The sequence below is a fragment of the Ascaphus truei genome, chromosome 7 (assembly GCF_040206685.1).
Source record: "Ascaphus truei isolate aAscTru1 chromosome 7, aAscTru1.hap1, whole genome shotgun sequence".
NCBI lineage: Eukaryota > Metazoa > Chordata > Amphibia > Anura > Ascaphidae > Ascaphus > Ascaphus truei.
In genome coordinates this window covers 77,328,225-77,352,701 of record NC_134489.1, presented here as the reverse complement: position 1 = coordinate 77,352,701, position 24,477 = coordinate 77,328,225, and the positions used below count along the sequence as shown (strand labels likewise).

At 43.2% G+C, this 24,477-nt stretch overlaps 1 protein-coding gene across 2 annotated transcripts in view; it reads right to left on the bottom strand.

Annotated features, from left to right (window-relative positions):
- Window positions 1-10,648: 10,648 nt before the first annotated feature.
- LOC142499589 (bile salt export pump-like) overlaps window positions 10,649-24,477 on the bottom strand; it is a 71,190-nt gene continuing 57,361 nt past the window's right edge. For both annotated transcript variants that reach the window (XM_075609143.1, XM_075609144.1), the window contains 11 exons: window positions 23,930-24,062; window positions 22,897-23,067; window positions 22,039-22,143; window positions 21,787-21,948; window positions 20,314-20,517; window positions 19,284-19,525; window positions 17,891-18,047; window positions 17,478-17,675; window positions 16,177-16,383; window positions 14,766-14,912; window positions 10,649-11,916 (listed from right to left, as the gene is read on the bottom strand). In XM_075609143.1, the coding sequence (XP_075465258.1) occupies window positions 11,716-11,916; window positions 14,766-14,912; window positions 16,177-16,383; window positions 17,478-17,675; window positions 17,891-18,047; window positions 19,284-19,525; window positions 20,314-20,517; window positions 21,787-21,948; window positions 22,039-22,143; window positions 22,897-23,067; window positions 23,930-24,062 (1,927 nt within the window). In that variant the 3' untranslated portion in view covers window positions 10,649-11,715. The remainder of the gene's footprint in view (window positions 11,917-14,765; window positions 14,913-16,176; window positions 16,384-17,477; window positions 17,676-17,890; window positions 18,048-19,283; window positions 19,526-20,313; window positions 20,518-21,786; window positions 21,949-22,038; window positions 22,144-22,896; window positions 23,068-23,929; window positions 24,063-24,477) is intronic.

Sequence of the window (24,477 nt, the reverse complement as noted above, 5' to 3'; positions counted from 1 at the left end):
TTTACGAAACAGTAAGTACTGTAACACTGGTAACTTCACCAGTAAGTATCTCGTGGAAAATAGCACAGTTCAGTTCAAGAAGGCTCCCTAGTTCCAAAATGTGAGTTATTTAGGGGGGATATTACTGGTTTAATGTAAGTGCGCCAGGGCGAACTATTCAAAGTGATATAATGATTACAAAACGTACAAGTCACCAGGAGGAAATTCCGTAAAGAGCAAGAGTCCTTAGATGAAATACAGAAAAGGACTATGTTCGTAAATTACAGATGTAGCCTTTTGTCATTATTATATTACTTTCAATTCTTACCCCTGGTGCGCTTTTACTTTTTTGTTTCTTCTATGAGATCTGCGGTTGGGAGAACCTTTGTGGGAGAGCAGAGTGCCCACTTTTACTAAGCTGCAAAGGGGAGTGGGACACAATCACGATTACTGCATTGAAAATTAATATGGATGTCTGTCCCTGAATTAACTATGAGGCTATACTAGATTTTAAGACTGTATTAAGATTTGACGATGTTATGGTGTGCTTGGGAACTGTCTTGTTGATACCTTGGTATTGTTTGTTAACAAGGTCATCCTCCTTGTCCCCTTCCTTTTGGTATTTCCATTTGTTTTTTGCTCTCTGTATCTGTTGTATTATTGAATGAAAAATGTAATAAAAACTAAGTTTAAAAAAGGAGAAGATTACTGCATTGAAAGTCTTTTGAGTAAAGGGAACTTCTTACCTGTATGAGATGAGTGTAGAGGTATGACCGAGGAGACATATATTGGGGGAAATAAACCTTGGCTTTTATTTAGCTCGTATCTCCAAACAATACAGCTTTAAGACAGCATACAAATAAACAAACAACCTATTCCTTTGTAAGGGCCAACCCACACTTCAACGTCCCTATCTGTGGGGCTGGGATGCTCAGCCTCTTACCAGCCTCTGACCCAAAGTCCAAAGAGGTACCTTTTATCTGGGGTCGGGTTCTGGATTGGTATCCATGGGGTGCACCCTCTGGCAGGTTTCAGTGACCACTGTGTCCTGGAATAGAGGGTCTGGTTCCTTTGGATCCCTCTTTGTCTGCAAACACATTCCATGTGCTAGACAGTACTCACAGCCACTATAAGCCAGTGTATCTAATCTACCTAATGCTTTTTTTTGCTCAGGACTGAAAATACTATAGCAAAGGTAAATGATGTAGGGAAGATTTTCTGAGTGTTTATAATGTAAGAGCCTATTCAATCAACATCTGATAAGTCTTTTGACAACATTTCAAATACCACTGAGCTCTTTTAAATACAGTCCTTTGATGTAATATTATTTTTTCATTGTCTTGCATATAATGATGAAGGATTTCATGATATAATTATTTATTAATAAAATAGCAAACCAAGAGGACAATGTCAATTTGATATTATACGAAGAGTGCACATATTGGGAGCCTTAAGGTTCCTGACATTTTCTTAATAAAGTTGAAGAAACACACCTGAAGGATATTAGAAATATGATAGCCCGTGCAGACAAATGGAAAGGTGACATTGAATGGGGCAACATTTTCCGTGTGAAGCGATAAAGCCCTATTAATAGCTTTAAAGTTCTTGACATTTCCATTACAATGAAACATACATTTTTCAGGAATATAGTCACAGATTATTAAAATAAATAATCTTCTTTGAGACCTGCACGAATGCAGTATGTGTGAAAATAGAGTTTTGTCCTGTACACTACAATGCAGCCAATAGTCACTTTTTAGATACGAGTAATGGGGTAATGTGACATGGCCTTAACCCCTGTCAGAAGAGGCTTCAATAGAAAGCCTGTATTGGTCTGATGAGTCCAGCAGGGAGCAGGTTACTTGCAGCTACAGACAATTACCCAGGGTGGGGCAAAGAGGGGTTGGAACAGGAGGAGAGGTACTCACCAAGGAAACCCACTATGTTTGGATTATCCAATACAAACTGTTACGCCGGTGCTGCCCGCAGACCAGACCCGTCCCCTGAGCTGAAGGGGGAAGTGGTAATACATGCACCCACAGCAAAGGGAGCGTGTCCGGAGTGTGGTATGAAGCGTTGCCAGGCCAGGTGTAGTAAGGTAGACAATACTTGCCGGTACTGGTTGTAGAGATAGAGTGAAGGATGCCTCGCCGAAGTCAGGGAGTGGAGATAGGTCGTTGTCCAAGCCGTGTTCAAGGGGTTACCAGAGTGTGCGTTGTCCAAGGAGTGCCGAGATCGAGAGCCAGAGGGGGTAGTCGTACAAGCCGCGTCAGAACCTGTGAAAACACTGAGAGAATCCAGAAGTACTTCCATACAGAGACTATGTCGAGCAAAGATTGAGAGCAGAGAGGAGCTAGATAAAGCAGGAAGGTCCAATTAGGAACGGAGGCGGGACAGGAAGAGCTACAGGGAGACACTGCAGATTGGTGCAGGCATAACAGGCCAGGTGAGTCTTGTTAGTAACCTGAGTATACCCGTGCAGTGTGCGGGGGCAGAGCCTGAGGTCCGGGGGACGGGAATAAGAGTGTGCAGACTGAGCGTGCTCCGTAACTCATGTATGCGTGTGAACCGAGCCAGGGGATGGTGCAGATGTGCGTGCAGGTGTGCGTGTAGGAGGGCGTGGGCGTGCCCGGCGCTGAGCAGAGGAATCGCTGAGGGGAGTGTTCCCGCGACGGCGGCAGGGGCAAGGAGCCGTGGAGGCCGGGAAGGCAGGATTGTTTTGTGTGTCCAGGGGCTCCCTGCGGGGAGGGAGTGCTCTGTGTGGGAAGCGAGGAGAACGCCGATTCCTGACAGTACCCCCCTCTTCAGGAACGGCCTCAGGACGGTCCAAGAACAGTTTCTCTGGAAACTTTTTCCTGAAGGACTTAAGAAGGGCCGGGGCATGAATATCCTTTGAAGGTACCCAGGATCTCTCTTCAGGGCCAAAGCCCTTCCACTGAACCAAGAACTGGAGCTGACCCCTGGATAGGTGAGAATCCAAAAGAGAGTGAACTTCGCATTCCTCGTTATTTTGTACAGTAATGGGATCCGGTTTACGAGGCTGATCCGGAAAGAAGTGACTGGAGATAAATGGTTTTAAGAGGGACACATGAAAGACATTGGGAATCTTCATACTGGGTGGTAGTTGGAGCCGGAATGCCACGGGGTTGATTTGTTCACAAATAGGGAAGGGTCCCAGGAACTTAGGTGCCAGTTTAGGAGATGGTACCTTGAGGTGGATATTCCTAGGGGATAGCCATACCAAATCCCCTGGTTTGTAACTGGGCGCCGAACGACGACGACGATCGGCCTGTAGTTTCGATCTGCGGGAGGAGTTGAGAAGGGTAGACTGAATCCTGGACCATGCGGTTTGGAGGGAAGAAATGCATTCATCTACGGCTGGTACTCCAGAAGGAATGTTGGGGATGGGAAGACAGGGAGGGTGGAACCCATAATTTATAAAGAAGGGCGAATCCCGGGTGGACTCGTTTTTTGCAGAATTGACGGCATACTCTGCTCCAGAGAGGAGTTGAGCCCAATTATCCTGGAAATCGGATATAAAACATCTCAGGTACTTCTCCAGGGATTGATTGATTCTCTCCGTTTGTCCATTTGACTGAGGATGATAGGCGGATAGGATGAAAAACTCCGTATAAACTTACGATAGTAATTAGCGAACCCTAAAAAACGTTGTATGGCCTTGAGAGAGTTGGGTCTTGGCCATTCAGTGACTGCTTGAAGTTTACCGGAGTCCATCATAAACCCCTCATCGGAAATTGTATACCCCAGGAACGGAGTAGAGGTCTGATGAAAGGTGCTGTTCTCCAGTTTGGCGTACAAATGGTGTTCATGGAGACGGGAAAGGACATAGGAGGTGTGGCGTATTTGGTCCTGGAGATCTTTGGAAAAAATCAAGATATCATCCAAGTATACAATAACAAAAATATTGAGTACCTTACGAAAGACGTCGTTGATGAAATCCTGGAAGACAGCGGGAGCATTACATAAGCCGAAAGGCATTACCAGATATTCGTAGTGTCCACTACGCGTGTTGAAGGCCGTCTTCCATTCATCCCCCTTCCTGATGCGCACCAGGTTATAGGCACCACGTAGATCCAACTTGGAAAAAATCTTGGCCCCCTGTAATTTATCGAACAGTTCGGTAATAAGGGGAAGGGGGTAACGATTTTTAATAGTGATGTGGTTTAAACCCCTGTAGTCGATGCAAGGCCTCCACAACCCGTCCTTTTTCTTGACGAAGAAAAACCCTGCTGGGGAATTGGAGTGACGAATAAAGCCTTTCTTGAGATTCTCCTGGATATATTCATCCATAGCGTGAGATTCTGGTAACGACAAGGGGTAGGTCTTGGACTTGGGTAGGGAGTAACCTGGAACTAGATCGATCGGAAAATCGTAAGTCCTGTGTGGCGGCAAGAGGTCTGACTGTACCTTATTGAAAACGTCCCGGAATTGATGGTAAACGGAAGGTAGAATAACTTCGGGAACCGAGGTATTGGCCAGCAGTTGATGAGTCTCGCCTGACCTCGGCCTCCAGGAAATGGGAGCAGAGGAAGTCCAGTCAATGAGAGGATTGTTAAGCTGTAGCCAAGGAAGACCAATGGTGATGGGTATCCCAGGAGCGTGAATGGCATCGAGAACTAAGATCTCCTTGTGCAGATGTGAGGACAGAAGCAAGGGAGCCGTCTCTAAGGAGATGTGGGCCGGGGTAAGAGGACGTCCATCGATACCGACGAGTGCGATGGGAACCTTCTTCCTCACGAGTGGTATGCGGTTTAACCTGGCAAATTCAAGATCCACGAAGTTTCCTCCAGCTCCTGAGTCAATGAAAGCGGCGGTAGAAGCCTTGAACTTATCGCCTGAAAGGGAGACTGGAAATGTAAGTTTCTTAGGGAGTTCACCTTTAGAAAGGGGACGTGGAGACATTACACCCAGAGAGAGCCCCTCTGTACTCACTGGGTGTTCCCGTTTCCCGGACACAGTGGACACTCCCGAACCAGATGTTCCATGGATCCGCAGTAGAAACACAATCCCCCGGCGTGGCGGAACTGCCGTATCGGTGTGCGGATGCGTTGTACCCCCAATTGCATTGGCTCTGGCAACTCCAGTGCAGGACAAAGAGGTATGGTAGCACTTGGGGGAGCAGGAGTGTTGCTGGGAGTACTGGAGAACGGAACTTGAAAGTTATGGACGCGAGTGCGCTGATGCTCTGAGCGGCGTACCTGGATACGTTGATCCACTCGGACAGCCAAATCAATGAGGACCTCCAATTGATCCGGCCTGGATTGGCGAGAGAGTTCATCCTTGATGGCATCTGCCAGGCCTTGCCAGAACACGGAGATGAGAGCCTCTTGTCCCCAGTTAGTCTCAGCTGCTAGAGTCCGGAATTCCACAGCATACTGCGTCACCATTCGCCGTCCCTGAGTGATCTGGAGGAGAGAAACAGATGCCATCTCCCGACGAGCGGGAGAATCGAATACTTGTTGAAACTCGGCTTTAAATGCCGGGTAAACTTGGGTAAGGTCAGAACGTCGCTCCCAAACCGGGGAAGCCCAAGCCAGGGCGCTGCCAGTGAGGAGGTTATAAATGTAGGCTACCTTCTTGCGATCAGTATTGTAGAGATGGGGGGCCATTTAAAACTGAACCTCACACTGGTTTAGGAAACCCCTACAATCTTGCGGTTCACCTGCATAAGGCTTGGGGGGAGGAATCCTTACATCTGAGCTGCTAACTGCGCTTGCGGAGTGGGGGCTTACATCTGGCGGGGTCGCGGTCGGTACCCTGTCTGAGAGTACTGCAACCTGGCGTGTAAGTGTCACAATTTGATCCGCCATGGCCTGGTTGTGCTGAAGCAGATTGGAGAGAAACTGTTGAAGTTCGGTCTGGTCTGTGTCTTGTGGGCTCGACATAATGTTACGCCGGTGCTGCCCGCAGACCAGACCCGTCCCCTGAGCTGAAGGGGGAAGTGGTAATACACGCACCCGCAGCAAAGGGAGCGTGTCCGGAGTGTGGTATGAAGCGTTGCCAGGCCAGGTGTAGTAAGGTAGACAATACTTGCCGGTACCGGTTGTAGAGATAGAGTGAAGGATGCCTCGCCGAAGTCAGGGAGTGGAGAGTGGAGATAGGTCGCTGTCCAAGCCGTGTTCAAGGGGTTACCAGAGTGTGCGTTGTCCAAGGAGTGCCGAGATCGAGAGCCAGAGGGGGTAGTCGTACAAGCCGCGTCAGAACCTGTGAAAACACTGAGAGAATCCAGAAGTACTTCCATGCAGAGACTATGTCGAGAAAAGACTGAGAGCAGTGAGGAGCTAGATAAAGCAGGAAGGTCCAATTAGGAATGGAGGCGGGACAGGAAGAGCTACAGGGAGACACTGCAGATTGGTGCAAGCATAACAGGCCAGGTGAGTCTTGTTAGTAACCTGAGTATACCCGTGCAGTGTGCGGGAGCGGAGCCTGAGGTCCGGGGGACGGGAATAAGAGTGTGCAGACTGAGCGTGCTCCGTAACTCGTGTACGCGTGTGAACCGAGTCAGTGGATGGTGCAGGTGTGCGTGCAGGTGTGCGTGCAGGAGGGCGCTGCGCAGAGGAATCGCTGAGGGGAGTGATCCCGCGACGGCGGCAGGGGCAAGGAGCCGTGGAGGCCGGGAAGGCAGGATTGTTTTGTGTGTCCAGGTGCTCCCTGCGGGGAGGGAGTGCTCTGTGTGGGAAGCGAGGAGAACGCCGATTCCTGACACAAACATCTCCTCATTGCCAACACCCAATTAAAGCTTTCGATACTGTGGATCCTATTATCTTAAATAAATAAGCGTCAGTGCACTTAATAGAGGAAAATGCTTTGGTTTCACTTATACCAGGCCTGCACAACACACAGGCTGCGGGCTGCATGCGGCCTGCCGTCACTCACTGTGCAGCCCACGGCGTCAGCTTTCCCTCTCCTCCCTCCCGAGTCCAGTCTCCCTCCCCCGAGTCCGCTCTCCCTCCCCCGAGTCTGCTCTCCCTCCCCCGAGTCCACTCTCCCTCCCCGAGTTCGCTCTCCCTCCCCTGAGTCCGCTCTCCCTCCCCGAGTTCGCTCTCCCTCCCCGAGTTCGCTCTCCCTCCCCCGAGTCCGCTCTCCCTCCCCCGAGTCCGCTCTCCCTCCCCGAGTCCGCTCTCCCTCCCCGATTCCGCTCTCCCTCCCCCGAGTCCGCTCTCCCTCCCCGAGTTCGCTCTACCTCTCCCGATTCCGCTCTCCGCCACCCACCGCGAGCCGAGCCCGCTCTCCCCCTGCTCCCCCCCAGCCCGCTCTCAAGACTGCACGCTTTAGCAGTGCGGCACTTATGGTGCCCGCTGCTTGCGAGCGCGCGCAGTGCTGCCGTGATCTGAGGTGCAGGGGGTGAGGGGAGGTGTAGGGGAGGTATAGGGGAGGTGCAGGGGCTGATGTGAGGTGAGGAGGTGCAGGGGGTGATGTGAGGTGCAGGGGGTGATGTGAGGTGAGGAGGTGCAGGGGGGTGATGTGAGGGGAGGAGGTGCAGGGGGGTGATGTGAGGGGAGGAGGTGCAGGGGGGTTATGTGAGGTGAGGAGGTGCAGGGGGGTAATGTGAGGTGAGGAGGTGCAGGGGGTGATGTGAGGTGCAGGGGATATGTGAGGTGAAGGGGGATATGTGAGGTGCAGGGGAATATGTGCAGGGGGGGTGATGTGCAGGAGGGGTGATGTGCAGGAGGGGTGATGTGCAGGGTTGAGGTGAGGTGAGGTGCAGGGGGGTGAGGTGAGGTGCATGGGGGGGAGGTGAGGTGCAGGGAGGTGAGGGAGGTGCAGGGGGGTGATGTGAGGTGAGGTGCAGGGGGGTGATGTGAGGTGAGGTGCAGGGGGGGTGATGTGAGATGCAGGGGGGGTGATGTGAAATGCAGCGGCCTGGAATGTGTGTGGTCTGCAGGGGGGTGTTGTGTGTTATGTGGAGGGTGAGTATTGGGTCTGGGTGAGGGGGAGAGATGGGGGTGTGAGAGAGGCGGATTCACAAACATTGGTGATGAGGGGTGCAGGGAGAGATATGAAGATGAGGGATGCTGGGGGAAACATATGAAGGATGAAGGATGAGATGTGAGGATGAAGATGATGAGGGGTGCTGGGGGGATATGAGGATGATGATGAGGGGTGCTGGGGGAGATATGAGGATGAGGGGTGCTGGGGGAGATATGAGGATGATGATGAGGGGTGCAGGGGGAGTTTTGAGGATGAGGGGTGCTGGGGAGGTATATATCAGGATGAGGGTTGCTGGGGCAGATATGAGGATGATGAGGGATTCTGGGAGAGATTGAGGGGTGCTGGAGATATGAGGATGATGATTAGAGGTGTTGCCGGGGAGGGGCTACACGTGGGCTATTTAAAGCCCAGCTGGTGGGAGAATGGCCTGTTTGCTACCGTCAGCCATGAATACTTGAATACTGGATTTCCCAAAATAAACTGTTTTTAAACACTGACAAAACTGTAACAATGGTATTTAAACTAAGGCTAAATGTATAAAGTTACCAATGTCAGAGCTACAGATCAGAACTAACTGATACACCATTCTAGCCCATGACTAGTTTTAAATATCTGGACATATGACTTGACTCCCATTTATCATTTGGGTTGCACATTGATACTCTGACACCCAAAACCTATGAAAACAAGGTGTACTTTAAAGGAACAAATCTAAGTCCAGTAGTTAGAAAGCGCATCGCACAACAGATGCTAATGCCAATTATACACTATGGGGACGTAGTATATGGCACAGCACCCCAAACTCACCTTAGCAAACGAAACACTCTCTACAACTCAATATGCCCCTTTGTCGTACAATGTAACTACAACTCACATACTGTAACACTGCAAAATGCTCCAAGAACTAGATTGACTGTCCCTGGAGTACAGACGCAAAGTTCATTTTGTACCCCTGAGGAAGTTGCAGAGACGCGACAAAATGCTTTGGGCGATTTTGGGACCCAGTGTTCTTTGAAATCTCCAAGCTTTACTGCTGAGACCTCTTCCAGATCCATCCTCAACAGCTGCTCCAACAGTTTATTACTTGATCATCCACGTAGAGAGTAGAGAACAGGGAGGTCGGACGATCATCTGTGGGTGAGAGACATGGAGTACAGATGTCCCTAGGGCTTACAACCTAAGCTCCTCCTGCCTGTTGTTTCACACTTTTCATTGCGTCGGACGTCACATTTGGATGTGGTAAGACTCATACAGGACATGAGGATTTTTGCTTGGAGCTCGTGACAGCACACCTAGTGTATACCGGACACACGCTGGATATGAAGCTACAGTGTCTACAGTGCAGAGATTGCAACTAGCACCATTAGACCTACTGTATAAGGAATAGGAGGTTGATTCCCCATTCCAGAAGGGTTAATAGAGAGTCCAACACCCCCTTGCATTTTCAACCAATTAACTCCTTTATTAACTGTGGCAAGAATTTACAGAACTTGGACTGACAATATCTGCACTTAATTTCTATGTATTGGGTTCAAGTGTATTTCATACACACTATTAAGTTTTCATATAAGTAACCTTTTGAGTGTACCTATCTGTTATTAAAGCTGCAGTTCAAGCTGCCATTTAAAAAAAAATATATTTAATTTTTTCCATTCAATATGTGCAATAATACAATCTGCACACTGACAAGTGATTACCTAAATTGCAGATCGATCCATTCCACTGTAATTTAACGTTTTCCTCTGGGTTATTTAATTCAGTTATTGCTGAAAACAGTACCCAAGATGGAAAGTTCTGCGTGGAAGGTCATGTGACCAGGCAGTTACTAGATACAATTGGTGCACTGCTAGAAAGAGGGCAGGGCTCGAGAGCCAGAGTCTGTGTCAGAAGAGGAGGGGTTTGTGACTTTGTAAATGGTTTCTATAGAAACAAAAATGTTTGCTACATTAGAATACATTAAATATGTCTTGAAAAATTGTAAAAAAAAAAGTTACAAATGCTACAAGTATTTTCTCACAGTACAGAACGGATTTATTAAAAAAAACACACATGCAGGATATTGCTTGAACTGCAGCTTTAACTACAACCTTCTTTTTGTATATATATAGCTGAACCCCATTATAACTCGGTGCTCGGGGGCCACAGAATGAGACCGTGTTATAACGGGGATCGCAAAAAGAATAATTTTTTTTTAAATGGCCGCTGCGATCTTGGGTTCCGCGAGGACTTACCCGGCATCTGCAGCTCTCTCCTCTCCCTGCTTAATCAGCTTCCAGAGAGCGAGAGTATGGAGCTGGGAGATATGTGGAGAATATTTATTAGACGGCTGGGGCTGTAAATATTTCTGTCTAAATCTGTGCAAGAGGGCAGCAGGACAACAACTCCCAGCATACCTTGAGCAGATGAAATCAGAAAACGTATCTCAGCCTATCAGAGTGCAGACTGAGAGAGAGGCTTGGAACACACCCGACCTCCATGGTTGAAATGCTGGTCCGGCTGCACACAATCAACAGGTAGGTAAAGTGTGTGTAAGTGCGCATGCTCGTGTTATTAAAGTTTGACAAAAAAAAATTTTTTTAAACGGGAGCCACACTCACACCGCATTATAAGTGGATCTGCGTTGTATACACAAAGCAAAGTACTGTAGTAGTAAAAATCAAGTGAAACCTACTTGTAAGATAGAAAACCTTAAAGAAAAGTAAGAGTCATAGCAGGCTTTGTTTCAGTGTATATTTATTAGGAAAGTGCAAATTACATATAGACTTAATTCATGCACTAAATTGTATTTAAGAGACAAACATTTGAGGTCTGTGCGGTGGTGACTGTAAAGTATACATTTTCTAAGCAAGTGATTTTAACAATTGCTCTTACGTAAGTATTAATGAACACTACAGTAATACATTCAAATTGGCTTTTGTACAAATTAATTGAGACTAATGATTTGAAAATAATGTAGTTTCAGAGAATTTACATATGAACAAGTATGAAATGTACAAATACCATATATAACGTACTGCAATTGGATAGTATTGTTTTTGATATCACAAGCCATTATGGTATTAACATTTGTAACTACCAGGACTCAGTTTGACATTGTTGGTGGATTCAGTAACACTGTTGAATCAAATAACTTTGTACATATATTTATAAATATTACAGTAAATACAATAGTTATTTACAGCTGAAGTATCATGACATGGACAGTATTCAATTATTTATCTACCATACATCCCAATTAAGGGCCACCTGAAATCAATTCTCCCTTAAGAATTCTTCACGCCTTCACATACTGTTTACAAATATTTGCTGACTTAGTTGGTAGGGTTCGAGCATCTTGTATTGATGTTTCATATATTGTAACATTACAGAGGTACTGTAATTATGTTTTCATTGGTATAGGGTTTGCGATAATTATTGGACTAATACATTGGATATATCTGAAAAGCTTGTCTGAGTAAAAGCTACATTTAATTACTCATCATAAAGGTATGAGGTTACCAACAGTAGTGATAAAACATATATCTTATTCACTGCATACAAAACATATATTGTATCAAAGCAGAGTTATTTGCCATGGAAGGGGCTGCTGGATAATGCAAGTACCCTGGAAGAGTTGTACACACAGATATAATATAGTAATAGCTTTAATGAAAGACATTGTGAAAAGTGAGCTGTAATAGCAAATATTACACTACTTCAATACATATTTTATCACTATAAAATAAAAAACTTAACATTAGTAAAAATGTGTTTTGCATCACGTGTTACATCTGTGTGGAATAGTTAACTAATTGGTGCTCCAGTTGTAACAAGTTTGTAATAAGCTCCTTTCTTTTCCATTAGTTCATTATGATTCCCTTTTTCAATAACAATTCCTTGGGACACGACTGCAATGGTATCTGAATTCTGAATTGTAGACAGACGGTGTGCAATGACAATACAGGTACGTCCTTCTCTTGCTTTATCCAGAGCAGCTTGAACTGTCTGCAAGCAATAAGATACTCAACATCACAACACAACACAACTGTCTGCAAGCAATAAGATACACAACATCAATTCAATCAATGTTATTCTTCTGCATCTATTGACTCTTTTACCACCGGGGGATATTATGCAGATCAAAAGATGTATTTTCTGGATTTACTGTAATAATAAAATCTTGAACAAAGTGTGAGTGTTTTTTTTAGTACTTTTAAACACTTTACCACTAAGATGGCAAGATATATATAATTAAATCAATGAAATAAAGGCTGGAGTTTATGTTCTATAGCTAAATATTTTTAGCAGTCCATGCTTGGTCTGCCATGCTGATTTGTGTTGTGACATCCTCTACAGACCATGTCTGGCCACTGAATGAGCCTGTGCTGAAGCAGGAATATCCGGAAAACCTGACCTGTTGGTGGCTCTTGAGAACTGGTGTTGGCCACTCCTGCGGTAGACCAGAACTCATGGTGGGCTATGTACTAAGCATCGCAAATGGAATTTATGGTTATGAAGTTGATGCAAGAAAACGTACAAGTATATTGCATGTGTTTGCGTCTATGTACTAACCATTTTTTTATTGTGCACGGTAAGCATTAAAAAAAAAATGTAAGCAGGTATATCGGGGGGGAAAAAGTTAATTACAGTAACGATGCCCATGACACACAGATGTAAACGTGTGTACAGTACTATACTTATTTGTATATTTGCATCACAGATTTGTGAAATCTACAATATGTCTAATTTCAAGGCCAAGTTAAACCTGGTGTAAATCCCACAAAGTATTTTTATATTGTTAGCTCAGAATCAGACGTGTTAAAGTTGCTACAGTACGTATCAACATACAGTAAATATTTTTTTGACTCGGCACAGATTTTTAATTACCGTATATACATTAGCAAAATGTCCTATTTTCACAGTATGCATATTATAAGATATTTTAAGCTAATAATTGATATTCACTAATACTTGTTACAAATTATAAAAATAAACATCATTCTGTTTTCATTTGAATTGTATCAAGCAGGTATGCGACATGTTGCAATACGCAGATGCAGACTGGCCTTATTGACCGGGGGAAGCACTAAGGACTAGTGATGTACCGGGTACCCGGCTTACCCGGCACTTTTTCAGCTACCTGGACATTACCTGGACCCGGGAGCAGGGGGCTAGGCCCGGCACTGGTTAGGAACCAGCACCGGGTAATGTCAGAGTAGCTGAAAATACTTCATCACTTACAGATGCAGCCACGAGTATTAGAACACTTGTACCTGGTACATTCTGGGGCAGTCTCACAGTAAATGCCTCAGCATTTCTGTGAGATTCTTAATGGCCCATAGGATTAACACCGCGGGGGTCCATGCAGTCCCATTCAAACTGAATGGAACTGCAGGGGCCCCTGCTGTGCTAATCCGATGGGCCATTATGAATCTCACAGAAATGTTGCGGCAAAGTTGAGGCATTTACTGTGAGACTGCCCCAGAATTTCCAAGGCAAGAGATCTAATACTCGTGGCGGCATCTGTACCTGCAGGCGGCGACGGAAGGTGAGGAAGACCGGTGAGGAAGACCGCGGTCACATCTGGGAGCAGCAGCAGACGTCCTGGTGGCGGTGGCAGCAACGGAAGTCTGTGTTCAGCCGACGGGAGCAGCAGGAATACAGCACACAGCTGATACCGGTGTGAGCCGGGGAACCATGTGGCTGGAGCAGGAGTATTCCTATTGGACAGCCGGGGAGGTTCCCCGGCTCATACTCGTTCTTACAGTGCTTTTCTAATGAAATTTGATGTTTTAATCTGTCATTTTGGACATCATTTCCTTGGGGACCCGAGTGCAGTCCCATGTACACTGTACTTTTCTATTTTGAGTGCTGAGGACACATTTGGTTATTTAATGCGTCAAGCGGCATTTCAGACAACAAACTATGCATCAAATGTAAGAAGTCACATAACGACAAAAATATGTGATTATGGTTTTTACCACTTTTTAGCACTGCTCTTCAATTGTTGTCAAGATTGTAAAGGTCATGTTATTACGTTGGCCACATGGTATCCAAGACGAAAGTCTTTCCCTACACTAGAATGCAGTGTTATCCTTTGCAGGGGGAGAAGATTATTATTGCAGTGGTGTGATCAATACCAGTGATAATTTGCACACAGTGCACACAGTGTACGTAAAGAAGCAACACACAGTACAATGTTAGGCAGCTCTTTCCAGCATGCAGAATATTAATCTGCTGTTCGCCTTTTGGGCCTTGGTTAACAAGGACATACTGTATCTTATCATTAGTTAATGCTTAGTGACATATAAGGCCTGGGACATAGTGAGTTTGTCCGGGCTGAGGCACGCTGAGGCTCAGGGAAAGTGGTGCTTTCCCTGGCCTTACGCAGCGCGCCGTAAGGGGATGGGTCGGGGGTGGGTCGGGGGCGGGCCAGTGATGTCACGGAGCTGGTTCACCCTCATTGGGCGAACAGCTCACGTGACCTGCACTGCGCTCCGGCAAGCAGGAAAATCTCAAACCTCCGTCAGACACACGCTTGCCCAAGCGTGCGGACGCGTGCGCGAGCCCCTGCTAAAGCCGCTCTCATTGCGGCTGCAGGGGCTCACTGCCGAGCAGCAGCACGGTTCAGCACGGGTCAGCGCATAAGCACTGACCATGTCCGAGGCATAACTCATGTAATTGTAATAAAAAGTGGAATCATTACTTTAAATATGCTCAACTAAAGTAAGCTACAGTATCATATTTTGAAAGTGCCCTTGCAGCTTTTACATGTTGTTTTAATATTAGAACTCTGTTCTCTCTTTTACTGCTGAATATGTGTAGGCAGCTCTTTGTCAGTAGGCAGTACTTACTTTTTCACTCTCCGTGTCTAACGCAGATGTTGCTTCGTCAAGTAGCAGAATTTTAGGGTCTCGAATAATGGCTCGGGCGATTGCAATACGCTGTTTCTGTCCGCGGGAGAGCTGAGATCCATGTGCCCCAACGCTGGTGTCATATTTCTGAATCATTTCACACAAAAAAATCGTTATTTTTACAAACAGGATTAAATTTGACCCTGTGGCTGAATGTATTGTATTATACATGTGATACACAAGATTACAGAGCACCAAATGTGATCCCAAATATCTCTAAATGGGCAGCAAATATCAACCAACACCACAAAGTAGATTATACACAGTTTTGCTTCAAACATAAAAAACTCTTGAACTTATATGGATATATATATATATATATATATATATATATATATATATATATATAAAAAAAAGATTTAGCCGTTGAAACTTATCGCCCCATATCTCTTCTTAGTGGACTTGCAGATATAAAAATCCTAGCCAAATTATTGGCGCATTGTCTCAATCATGTTATTTCAAGCATCAATCACCATGACCAATCTGGCTTTATTCCAAATAAATTCACTACTATTAATTTACTGAGATTGCTGACTAATATTCAGCTTCATCATGGCACTAATGGCTCAAGGGTTATTGCATTGTTGAATGCTACTATATATATCAGCTTTGTACAGCAAGTTTATCACCTACAGTACAACCTCCTCACAATTAAATGAGGTGTGACAGGCCCCTGAGTGATTAACATTTTATGCCATGTTGCCTATATTATAAAACTGTAGTTGATCTTCTATAACAGATCTACTCAATACTTTTTAACAGGAGCTCCATTTAGAGAGAAAGTAGGAGGAAGGGGGTAGGGGAGGAGGAGGAAGGGGGGTAGGGGAGGAGGAGGAAGGGGGTAGGGGAGGAGGAAGGGGGGTAGGGGAGAAGAAAGGGGGTAGGGGAGGAGGAAGGGGGTAGGGGAGGAGGAAGGGGGTAGGGGAGGAGGAAGGGGGTAGGATGAGGAACGGGGTAGGGGAAGAGTAAAGGGAGTAGGGGAGGAAGAAGGGATTAGAGGAGGAGGTGGGAGTATGTTCTCCTGTTTTGAGTCAAGTGATAATCATGGAGCAGAATTATCCTCTTGTGCCTTTCTATTTAAGATGTTTTCCAGTATTTGGTCCTGGGAATAAATATTATGTATGAACCATCTTTCCTTTCCCTTTTTTCATCCAGATGACATGCTGCATAGTGACATCCTCCAGCAATTTTCTTTCATAGGCAAATGTTGATTTATAGACCATTTTTGTGAAGCCTCTTATAAATGATGCTCTTGGGGATTTACAGAGTGATAAATCAGCCCATATGTGGTTAGTAATTTCATATTAAATGCCTTCAAATGTAAATGTTCTTTTTGCAGATGTGTACTTACGTCTGGAAGAGCCATAACAAAATCATGCAGCTGAGCTTTCTTTGCTGCTGAGATAACTTTGTCCATGGAGAGATCCTTGGCATTATCCCCATATCTGATGTTTTCAGCAATGCTGCAGTCAAACAACACAGGCTCTTGAGACACTATTCCAATTTTAGACCGGAGAAATGGGACACTGACATTCTTGGTGTTGTGTCCGTCTATCAACTGTTTACAAAACAAAAGGGTATTCCTATAAATATGGAATCAATTGGTGCCAACATTTTGACATGGACAGGGTAACCATTGGTTCACCACTGAGCCAGCAAGGCATTGCTCTGCAATATGTTGCAGGGGTTCACAGGTCTACTGTATAAACCCTCTGAAAAAGCCTTCATACTGTAACAATAAGAGTAGTTACCAGCACTCAAAAAAATAATAGTCTAGAGATAAGCCAAATACTGAAATTGAGTGTGAAAAATAAATCAACAAAAATGACATCCAAAAACTGTTGCACGGTAATTGCAACAAGTGAAAACAATTACTGAAGGTGTATAAAGACACCCAAGGGTAAGTAACAAATGAACCAGAAGATAAGGGGTAGGGAAAGGAAGGGGGAAACAGATAGGGCATTGTATAATAATAATATGTTAAAAAGGTACATGGAAAAAAAAGAGAATTGTCACTGCTAGGCACACATGCAGTATTAGCAGCCCAAGTATGACAGTACAGCAATAGAACCCAGTTGTAGAACTGTTTTGTGGCAAATGGGTAACGTTGGTTACATCTTTGGTTATTTTCTTGGACAATCGCTCTAGGAAATCAATAAGATTCATTGCATCTCCCTCTCTCCACTTGCCTTCAAAGACTATACACTGGCGACACACTTTATTCGAGCTCGGCTAGTCCCACGAATTCGGGTATACTCGGGTGTATTGAGGTTTGTGACTGTTTTCTGCCTGAGTGCATTGAGGTATTTTCCAGGCAGGGATTGAAGCATTGTATTCCCGCTGGCTGCAATACTGCACAGTATATATATATATACTGCATTACAATTCATGAATTTATGCCATCTGGTAGACACGCGCCTGTCCTATCCTCTACCCTTTACCAGTATCTTTCATTTATACACTCAGCCCATAATCCCTTCTAACCCAAATCAATCTGTTCCTTTATGTATCACATATCTCCTTTGCTTTTTATTTTCTCCTATAATTATTGTCAGCCAATACATTACCAGAGCTCATGCCTTCATCAATTTCACAGCAAAGTAATTAGCAAAACAAACCAGTCATATTTGTATTAAACGTAGTGCTACTTACAACTTTGCCCATGTCTGCATCGTAGAATCGTTCAAGAAGCTGCACACTTGTACTTTTGCCACATCCACTGCTTCCCACAAAAGCCAGAGTCTGTCCTGGCTTTACAGACACACTGAGACCATTCAAAACTTGAATATCAGGGCGGGTCGGGTATGTAAACTTACAGTCGATAAATTCAATGCTTCCTTTGAAATTATTCTGGGAAAATGATAAGAATCAAAATTAATCACTGGACCGCAATGTATTTTTGGTGCAAATACTGTATCTAGAGGAAGCTACTGTAGATGAAGTTTATATTCAATATAGAATATAAATATAGATATAGTAGTTTATGATCATTACAAAGTTGCTTGTGATTAATCGAAAGGTTGTACTAATTATGAAGTATCCCAACCTGCAACAATATAACTCACCCATTTCTCCCCTTCATCATTGTAGACACTGATCTTCGGAACACGATCCACCAGTTTAAAGAAGCGTGCGGCAGATATTTTAGCTTTGGCATAATCTGGAGTATAGGATGAAGCTCTTCCCAAAGCAGTTCCACTCGTCACAATTGCAGATATAACTCTAAAGTTAAGTTTAACATTTGTTTTAGCCACTAAACCATTTCAATAGTTTAAATAATGATATAAAAGTTTGATCAAATAATGACACAAGAATTAGTCTTGTGAAGTTTTCAAAGCTGATGTACTGAATATTCACGTTAGCCTCTTGTAGGGTCTACTAAAAAGTATAAAAAGCTATGTAAAAATAATAGAAATATAAACTAAAAGAGGGAAGGAAAGAACATTTAGTACTTGGCTGTTTACTATAGATGTAGTAGGCATTATTGCACCCGTTATTGTGCAATTTTCGTGTTACCGAGTTGCAAGTTTTACCGGACGATTTGCATTATCGGTTGATTTGCAATACAATTCAATGGAGCCGCAAGTCGGTAAATCGCACGATTTGTTAACCACTATGCACCAATTAGTGCTGTCACGGGTGCAATAACGTCTGTGATATCTGTACATTGACCCCGTAGCATACAAGTGAAATGATATGACCTCTGTATATATTAGATTAGAAAATAAAGTAACTAATATTACATGAGAAATATGATAACAGGTGGACAGACTAAGTGAGCTACGTGGATCTGCCATCACTTTCTACTATTAGACTGTCAGGGCTTGTTCTCCTTTGTGTTTGATTCTCTTACTGATGTAACACTATGGTCGGTCGGTTGCCTGTGAGCATGGGCTTTCCAACCATCTGCAATGCCTTGACAGTCAGCGGCACACCACCTACAGTACCAGTCGGTAATGGCCCATCGGGATTAACACTCTCCCTGCGCGCCTCTAGTAGGCGATAGCACAGGGTTCCCGGACCTGAAATTAATGCGGTTCAGCTCCAGAGACCCCTGCTTCAATTCTGTCTTATCAAAACAAAATAAAAGCTGTGCGATTGCCTATCAGAGGCGCGCAGGGAGAGTGAATGATTCAGTCTCACTCTTAGTGCGCGTCTCTTACAGACAAGAGCAGCCTGGTAGGAGTCACACAGCATAAGACCCATTCAGATGCAGATCCACTGTGTTAATACCGATAGGCCATTAAATCTCCTGACTGAGACCACGAGCACACGAAAGTACAGATACAGTAGACAAAATACGGTGCCGTCGCTGATTTAGGGGTGGCAGCGTGACCAACCATAGTGCTACATCGTTATATGCATCATAATTACCTGTGTTTTCAATTCTTCTCATTCAGTACATATTGGGTTGTATAGAAAAATTATTAATAATAATAATAATAATGTCTATTTTACCTGAAAACAAAGCTGTAATGTAGACTCTCCTTCTCTACTAAGTAACCACCATATCGGTATGATACGGAATTTGCAATAAACACTATGCACTGAGCAAAACCAAAACACAATCCGTAGACGTTGGCTTTCTTTATTGCAGATCGGTACGGAGCTTCCAATTGGTCTTCATACATTTTGACAAATGTTGCTTCTTTTGCTATCCCAGCAATAGTTCTGATGTTGCCGAGAGCTTCACTAGAAATCTACAAAATATAACCTTGCTGTTAGGAATGTTTCTGAATTGGTAATTGGTTGATTTGTGGTATTGTACTAACTATCAGAGAGTATGCATCAAAGTGCCAAATACCATTCAAAAGTGCTGATTAGACATTACATACATACACTGTGTAGTTGTTACCACTTGAAAAAAATGAGGGTATCCCCATGGCTGATAGTGTTGGTGGGCGCCAAAAAACAAACAAAGCATTACTGTATGTTGATGAGTAATGTATTCTTGATATATACTGTATATATCTCATAAAGCCAAGCAATTAAGGTACTCTGATCCAAACTTGTTCAGCTTCATTAGAACTTCATGCAGAACGTGGTTATATGGAACATTTTTTATGCAGCAAATAAACCACTCTGTGAACTGACATACACTGACCGAACTAATATCAAATGTGAAACATACTAACCAAGTTTCTTAACATGTACAGTAACACAAATTCCAAAGCATTGCATGCTAGATACCTTCACAACTAAGTCATAATGGAGATAGTTTGCCCTGTGATAACATCATTGGCATGGGTCGCAAGTACATTTAGTACAATGTAAAAAGAAATGCAGAATTAATTAATTTGCCTATGGAGAGTTGATTATTCTAGTAATTCTAATAAGAAAACAATCTTCAATTTCTCTAACTGTAATGTAAAGCTTTCAAATAGTAGCTGGTTAAGGGCACGTGCAGAGCCACTCTTGATACAGCATAAGGTCTACACATTACTTGGTTACTAAATGTTATTTTCTTAGAATAGATCAATAGATTTACCCTTCCAGCTGCCTCCATTGCATGCTTATCTTGATTGGCAAAGCCTGTAAGCATTTTAGCTTGTAGAGCTCCGGATAATGCCAGGAAAGGTAGGAAACAGAGGATCACCAGAGTCAGTTTCCAACTGAAGTAGAAGGCAATAATAATGGCGACACCAATATTGGTGAGGGAGTTCACAATCATGCCAATCTGTGATCCAGTGGCCTGTAAGTATAAAATTAGGGTTTCATTATATTTGGGTTAGTTTTGCAAATATAGCAATTAATCATCATCAACATCATCAATTAATGACCCTAAGTAAAGTATATTTTAATGCATTTGGGAAAATTGTAATAATTCCAATAATATGTTTAAGAGGTGAAAAGGGGATTCACATTTAAAAAAATAACCCCCCAAAAACATACAAATATACAGTTTTCAGACAAGGGGGTATTTGTCAGTCTTAGGCCTGGGACATAGTGATTGTATCCGGGCGGAGGCGCGCTGAGGCTCAGGGAAAGCGGTGCTTTCCCTGGCCTTACACAGCGCGCCGTCCGTAGGCGTGTCGGGGGGGGTCTGGGGGCGGGCCAGTGACGTCACGGAGCTGGTTCGCCCTCATTGGGTGAACCGCACACGTGACCGGCCCTGCGCTCCGGCGAGCGCCAAATTTGAAACCTCCGTGAGACACACGCTTCCCCAAGCGTGCGGACGCGTGCGCGAGCCCTGCTAAAGCCGCTCTCATTGCAGCTGCAGGGGCTCAGTGCCGAGCAGCAGCGCGCCTCAGCACGGGTGAGCGCATAAGCACTGACCATGCCCGAGGCATAGTGATCAGGTTTATTTACCCCTTCTGCATGCCAAATAAGCCACTAGAAAGACAGCGGATTTGGTGAGGGAGAGATTAGGTAAATAAACTCAGTAAAAACCACTCTAAACTTCCGATTGCAATGTTTCTGCACATTTCAAGAAAATCTAGTTAACTCTGAATTCGGTTTAAAGTTTAGCATAAATTGTAACACTGAATGTGTCTTACAACACTAAAATAGTAATTCTACGTTTCTGATTGACTAAGCCTGACAGTTATCTATAGCCTGCTTAATCTGTTTCACCCTTTTATTTACTTTTAATCATGTTTTTACATTAATAATAATCTCTCATTGGCCATCAACTGTTCAGGAACATGTCTAATTTATGTAACCAGTTTTTTATTAGCAAGCAAATATCTTCCTAACATACACATTAGACGCAATAGTGGTAAAAGATGGCAATGTGACACATTTTGCACCACTGATGTCAAAGCCTAATAACAAAAAAACGTGAATAGCGCAAAGTATGTTTTTTGTTTTGCTAGGGAATTAACAAAAAAAAATATCAAACTTTTTCACCATGCAGGAATTCATTTTTGCCTGAACATTTGTGAAATTAACTTTCAGAAATCTCTACATGTAGTAATATTTAGATTGGAACTTGATTTTTTGCAATTGCAACTTTTCCTACCCCCTGAACTTGTGATGCATCTGTTGCAAGTCTTGTGGTCAGTGCTCCAGGACTATTTCGGGGGTCATCAAACCATCCAACTTCCTGGCCCAGCATAGACTGAAATCCAATCTTACGTAGCCGCCTTGTAAGCAATTCACCCGACTTTGCGAACGTGTAACCCTGATGGATACAATAGATTTTCACTAAACTGGAAAGAAGTATTGTCAGTTTAGAATTAAAAAAAAAATGATTTAAAAAAACGACAATTACCTGCAAAAACTGTGTCAGAAAAGATATGGCTCCAATAAGAACAAAAAGCACACAGATCCCATTTATCTGTTCCTTTTGCTCTTCTTCATCAGGTAAAGAGAATGTCTATGACAGAATGGAGAAATATTAATGTAATAGGAAATATAGTTCTATTTCACAATTTAGTCAACACATTAAGATTATAGTACTGTAGGTAAAACAAATTAGTTCAGAAAAGCAATTTGTTACCAAATGTTTTACAATGAATAGTAATCATATTGTTGAAAACATTTCTTTCTAGTTCATAAAGAAATAATAGTGATGGGGAAGAAATTGTGAAGTTGGTACTTTTTTAATTGCTTGTAATCCTTATGCATCCCCATCCATATCTTAACAGTATCTGGGTATTTCGCACTGTGACATTCTATGTTAATGGTTCTCATTACACCCCAATGAATGTTGGTTATTGTAGCTTTCTAGAGAAGAATGACTAGGCCAAAATGTCATTATGATGTGAACTTAGTTATGCAATCCCAGAACATACTCAGTATCAATCCTAATTGTTAACTGTCCTAAAAGGGAATTCTACTCAATTTAACAGAGCTATCAGACAAAAATTATAATTCAAAAGCAAAATTACAGTTTCATTTCCATCTGATCATTGCAATGCATATACATAAACAAATAGATGTACAGTAGCAGGCGTTATTGTAGTCGCTGGCGCAGTACTGTGGGACATAAACAACGCTGGGAGAAACAGCTATTGCCTTGAATCAGTCGTGTGTGAAAAGGGTTGGGGCTAACATGCTATATCCCCCACGGGGACCTTCCAGCGGGTGCAATAACATCTGCTACATCTGTAAGTCTGAATATTCTTACCCCAAGAATCTGACTGAACAGTAGGGCATAGAGAGGATTCACAGCACCATTCACTGCAGCACCCAGAGAACCAATTAACATATAAGGCCATTCTGCAGCATTGTATTTTAAAATTCTGGCAACAGGTGCAGGTTCCACGTTTTCATCATTGTCATCATTATCAAGAAGATCCTAAAATAAAAATTGACATCATATTAGTTCTTGTTAAGATAACAGATTGTGGTTGAGGTCCTTCTATCTCTACATACAATAGTTGTAATTAGCTATCATTTCAACAACATACAATTATATGCAAAAATCATAATATTTGGGGGTTTAGACAAGTAAGACCATGTGAAGCAATAATATCAATAAATATGGAGATTGTTTTGTACTATTTATTCCTAGCTTTGCAGTCACGAGACATAGCTAAACAATTTCCCTTGAGTGTTCCATACGCATGAGCACCTTCATTTGATAAATAACTTTGATCTGTAAAATATGATTCATCTTTGATAGTAACACTTAAGGCAGTTGACTGCAAAATGTATTGATTTTAGTGAAATATTATACACAGGAAAACTCAGTTCCATCCTTACATCCTTACAGGGTGAAACTGCACTGTCCTCTTGCATTCAAGTCATGATAAACATACTGTAGAACGGCCACATAATAATCACTAATAGGATAATGCAAAGAATTACCAGATCCACATGAAAATGTAAAGAGCCAGCATCATGTAAATGAAAATGTTAAGATGATTTAATGATGTATTATTATAACAAAATGTGTCTCTACAAATGTATTTTACACAGTTATTGCAACCAGATAGTTTCAAAATTCAAAGCCTTGTGTGAACCTGATTTTTACAAGGCAGCTAGGATATATGGATTAAATTACTTTTCTATACAGTATATTTAAATTCTGCCATTTTGTATACAGTGCTTAGAGCACATATATGTAACTAGCATCATCCTCTCTCTAGAGCTTCGTGCCTTTGATATACTGTATGATATCCTTTCTTATTCTTGTGTTGTATGCATTTTTCTCTTACCTTCCTAGACTTGCTTGTCTCCTCGTACTGAGATACATATTGTAAAGCTTCTGAATTGTCCCCTGCAAGTAATAATGAAGCTTCTGGAACTATATTAGACAGCTGAGACCTTGAGCGGAGACGAATAGAAGTGCTACAAAATAAAGCAAAAGGTGCAGAATATTTATTTCCAGAATAGCAACAAATTTATCATTTAGCTTGTCGTATATCTGATGATTTCAATACTTAGAGAATGTTGATATCCTGGGGTGGCTAACTGAGGGGAAGGTGTGCAAATCCAAGACAGATAACTGGGAAAATTGGAATTAAGTGACACAATTACCTAGTAATTGTTGTTAAAATTTCCAAATGTTAATCTGTGTTCAGGATATGGCCTGTCACCATGTTTTATTTTGTATTGTTATTGTGGCTTTTTTTCTAAGTCCACCCAAAGAAGAAGGTCAAGTTATACTGTAGATCAGGGATGGCATACTCCAGTCCTCTAAGGCCACTAACGGGTCAGGTTTTCAGGATATCCCTGCTTCAGCACAGGCGGCTCAATCAGTGGC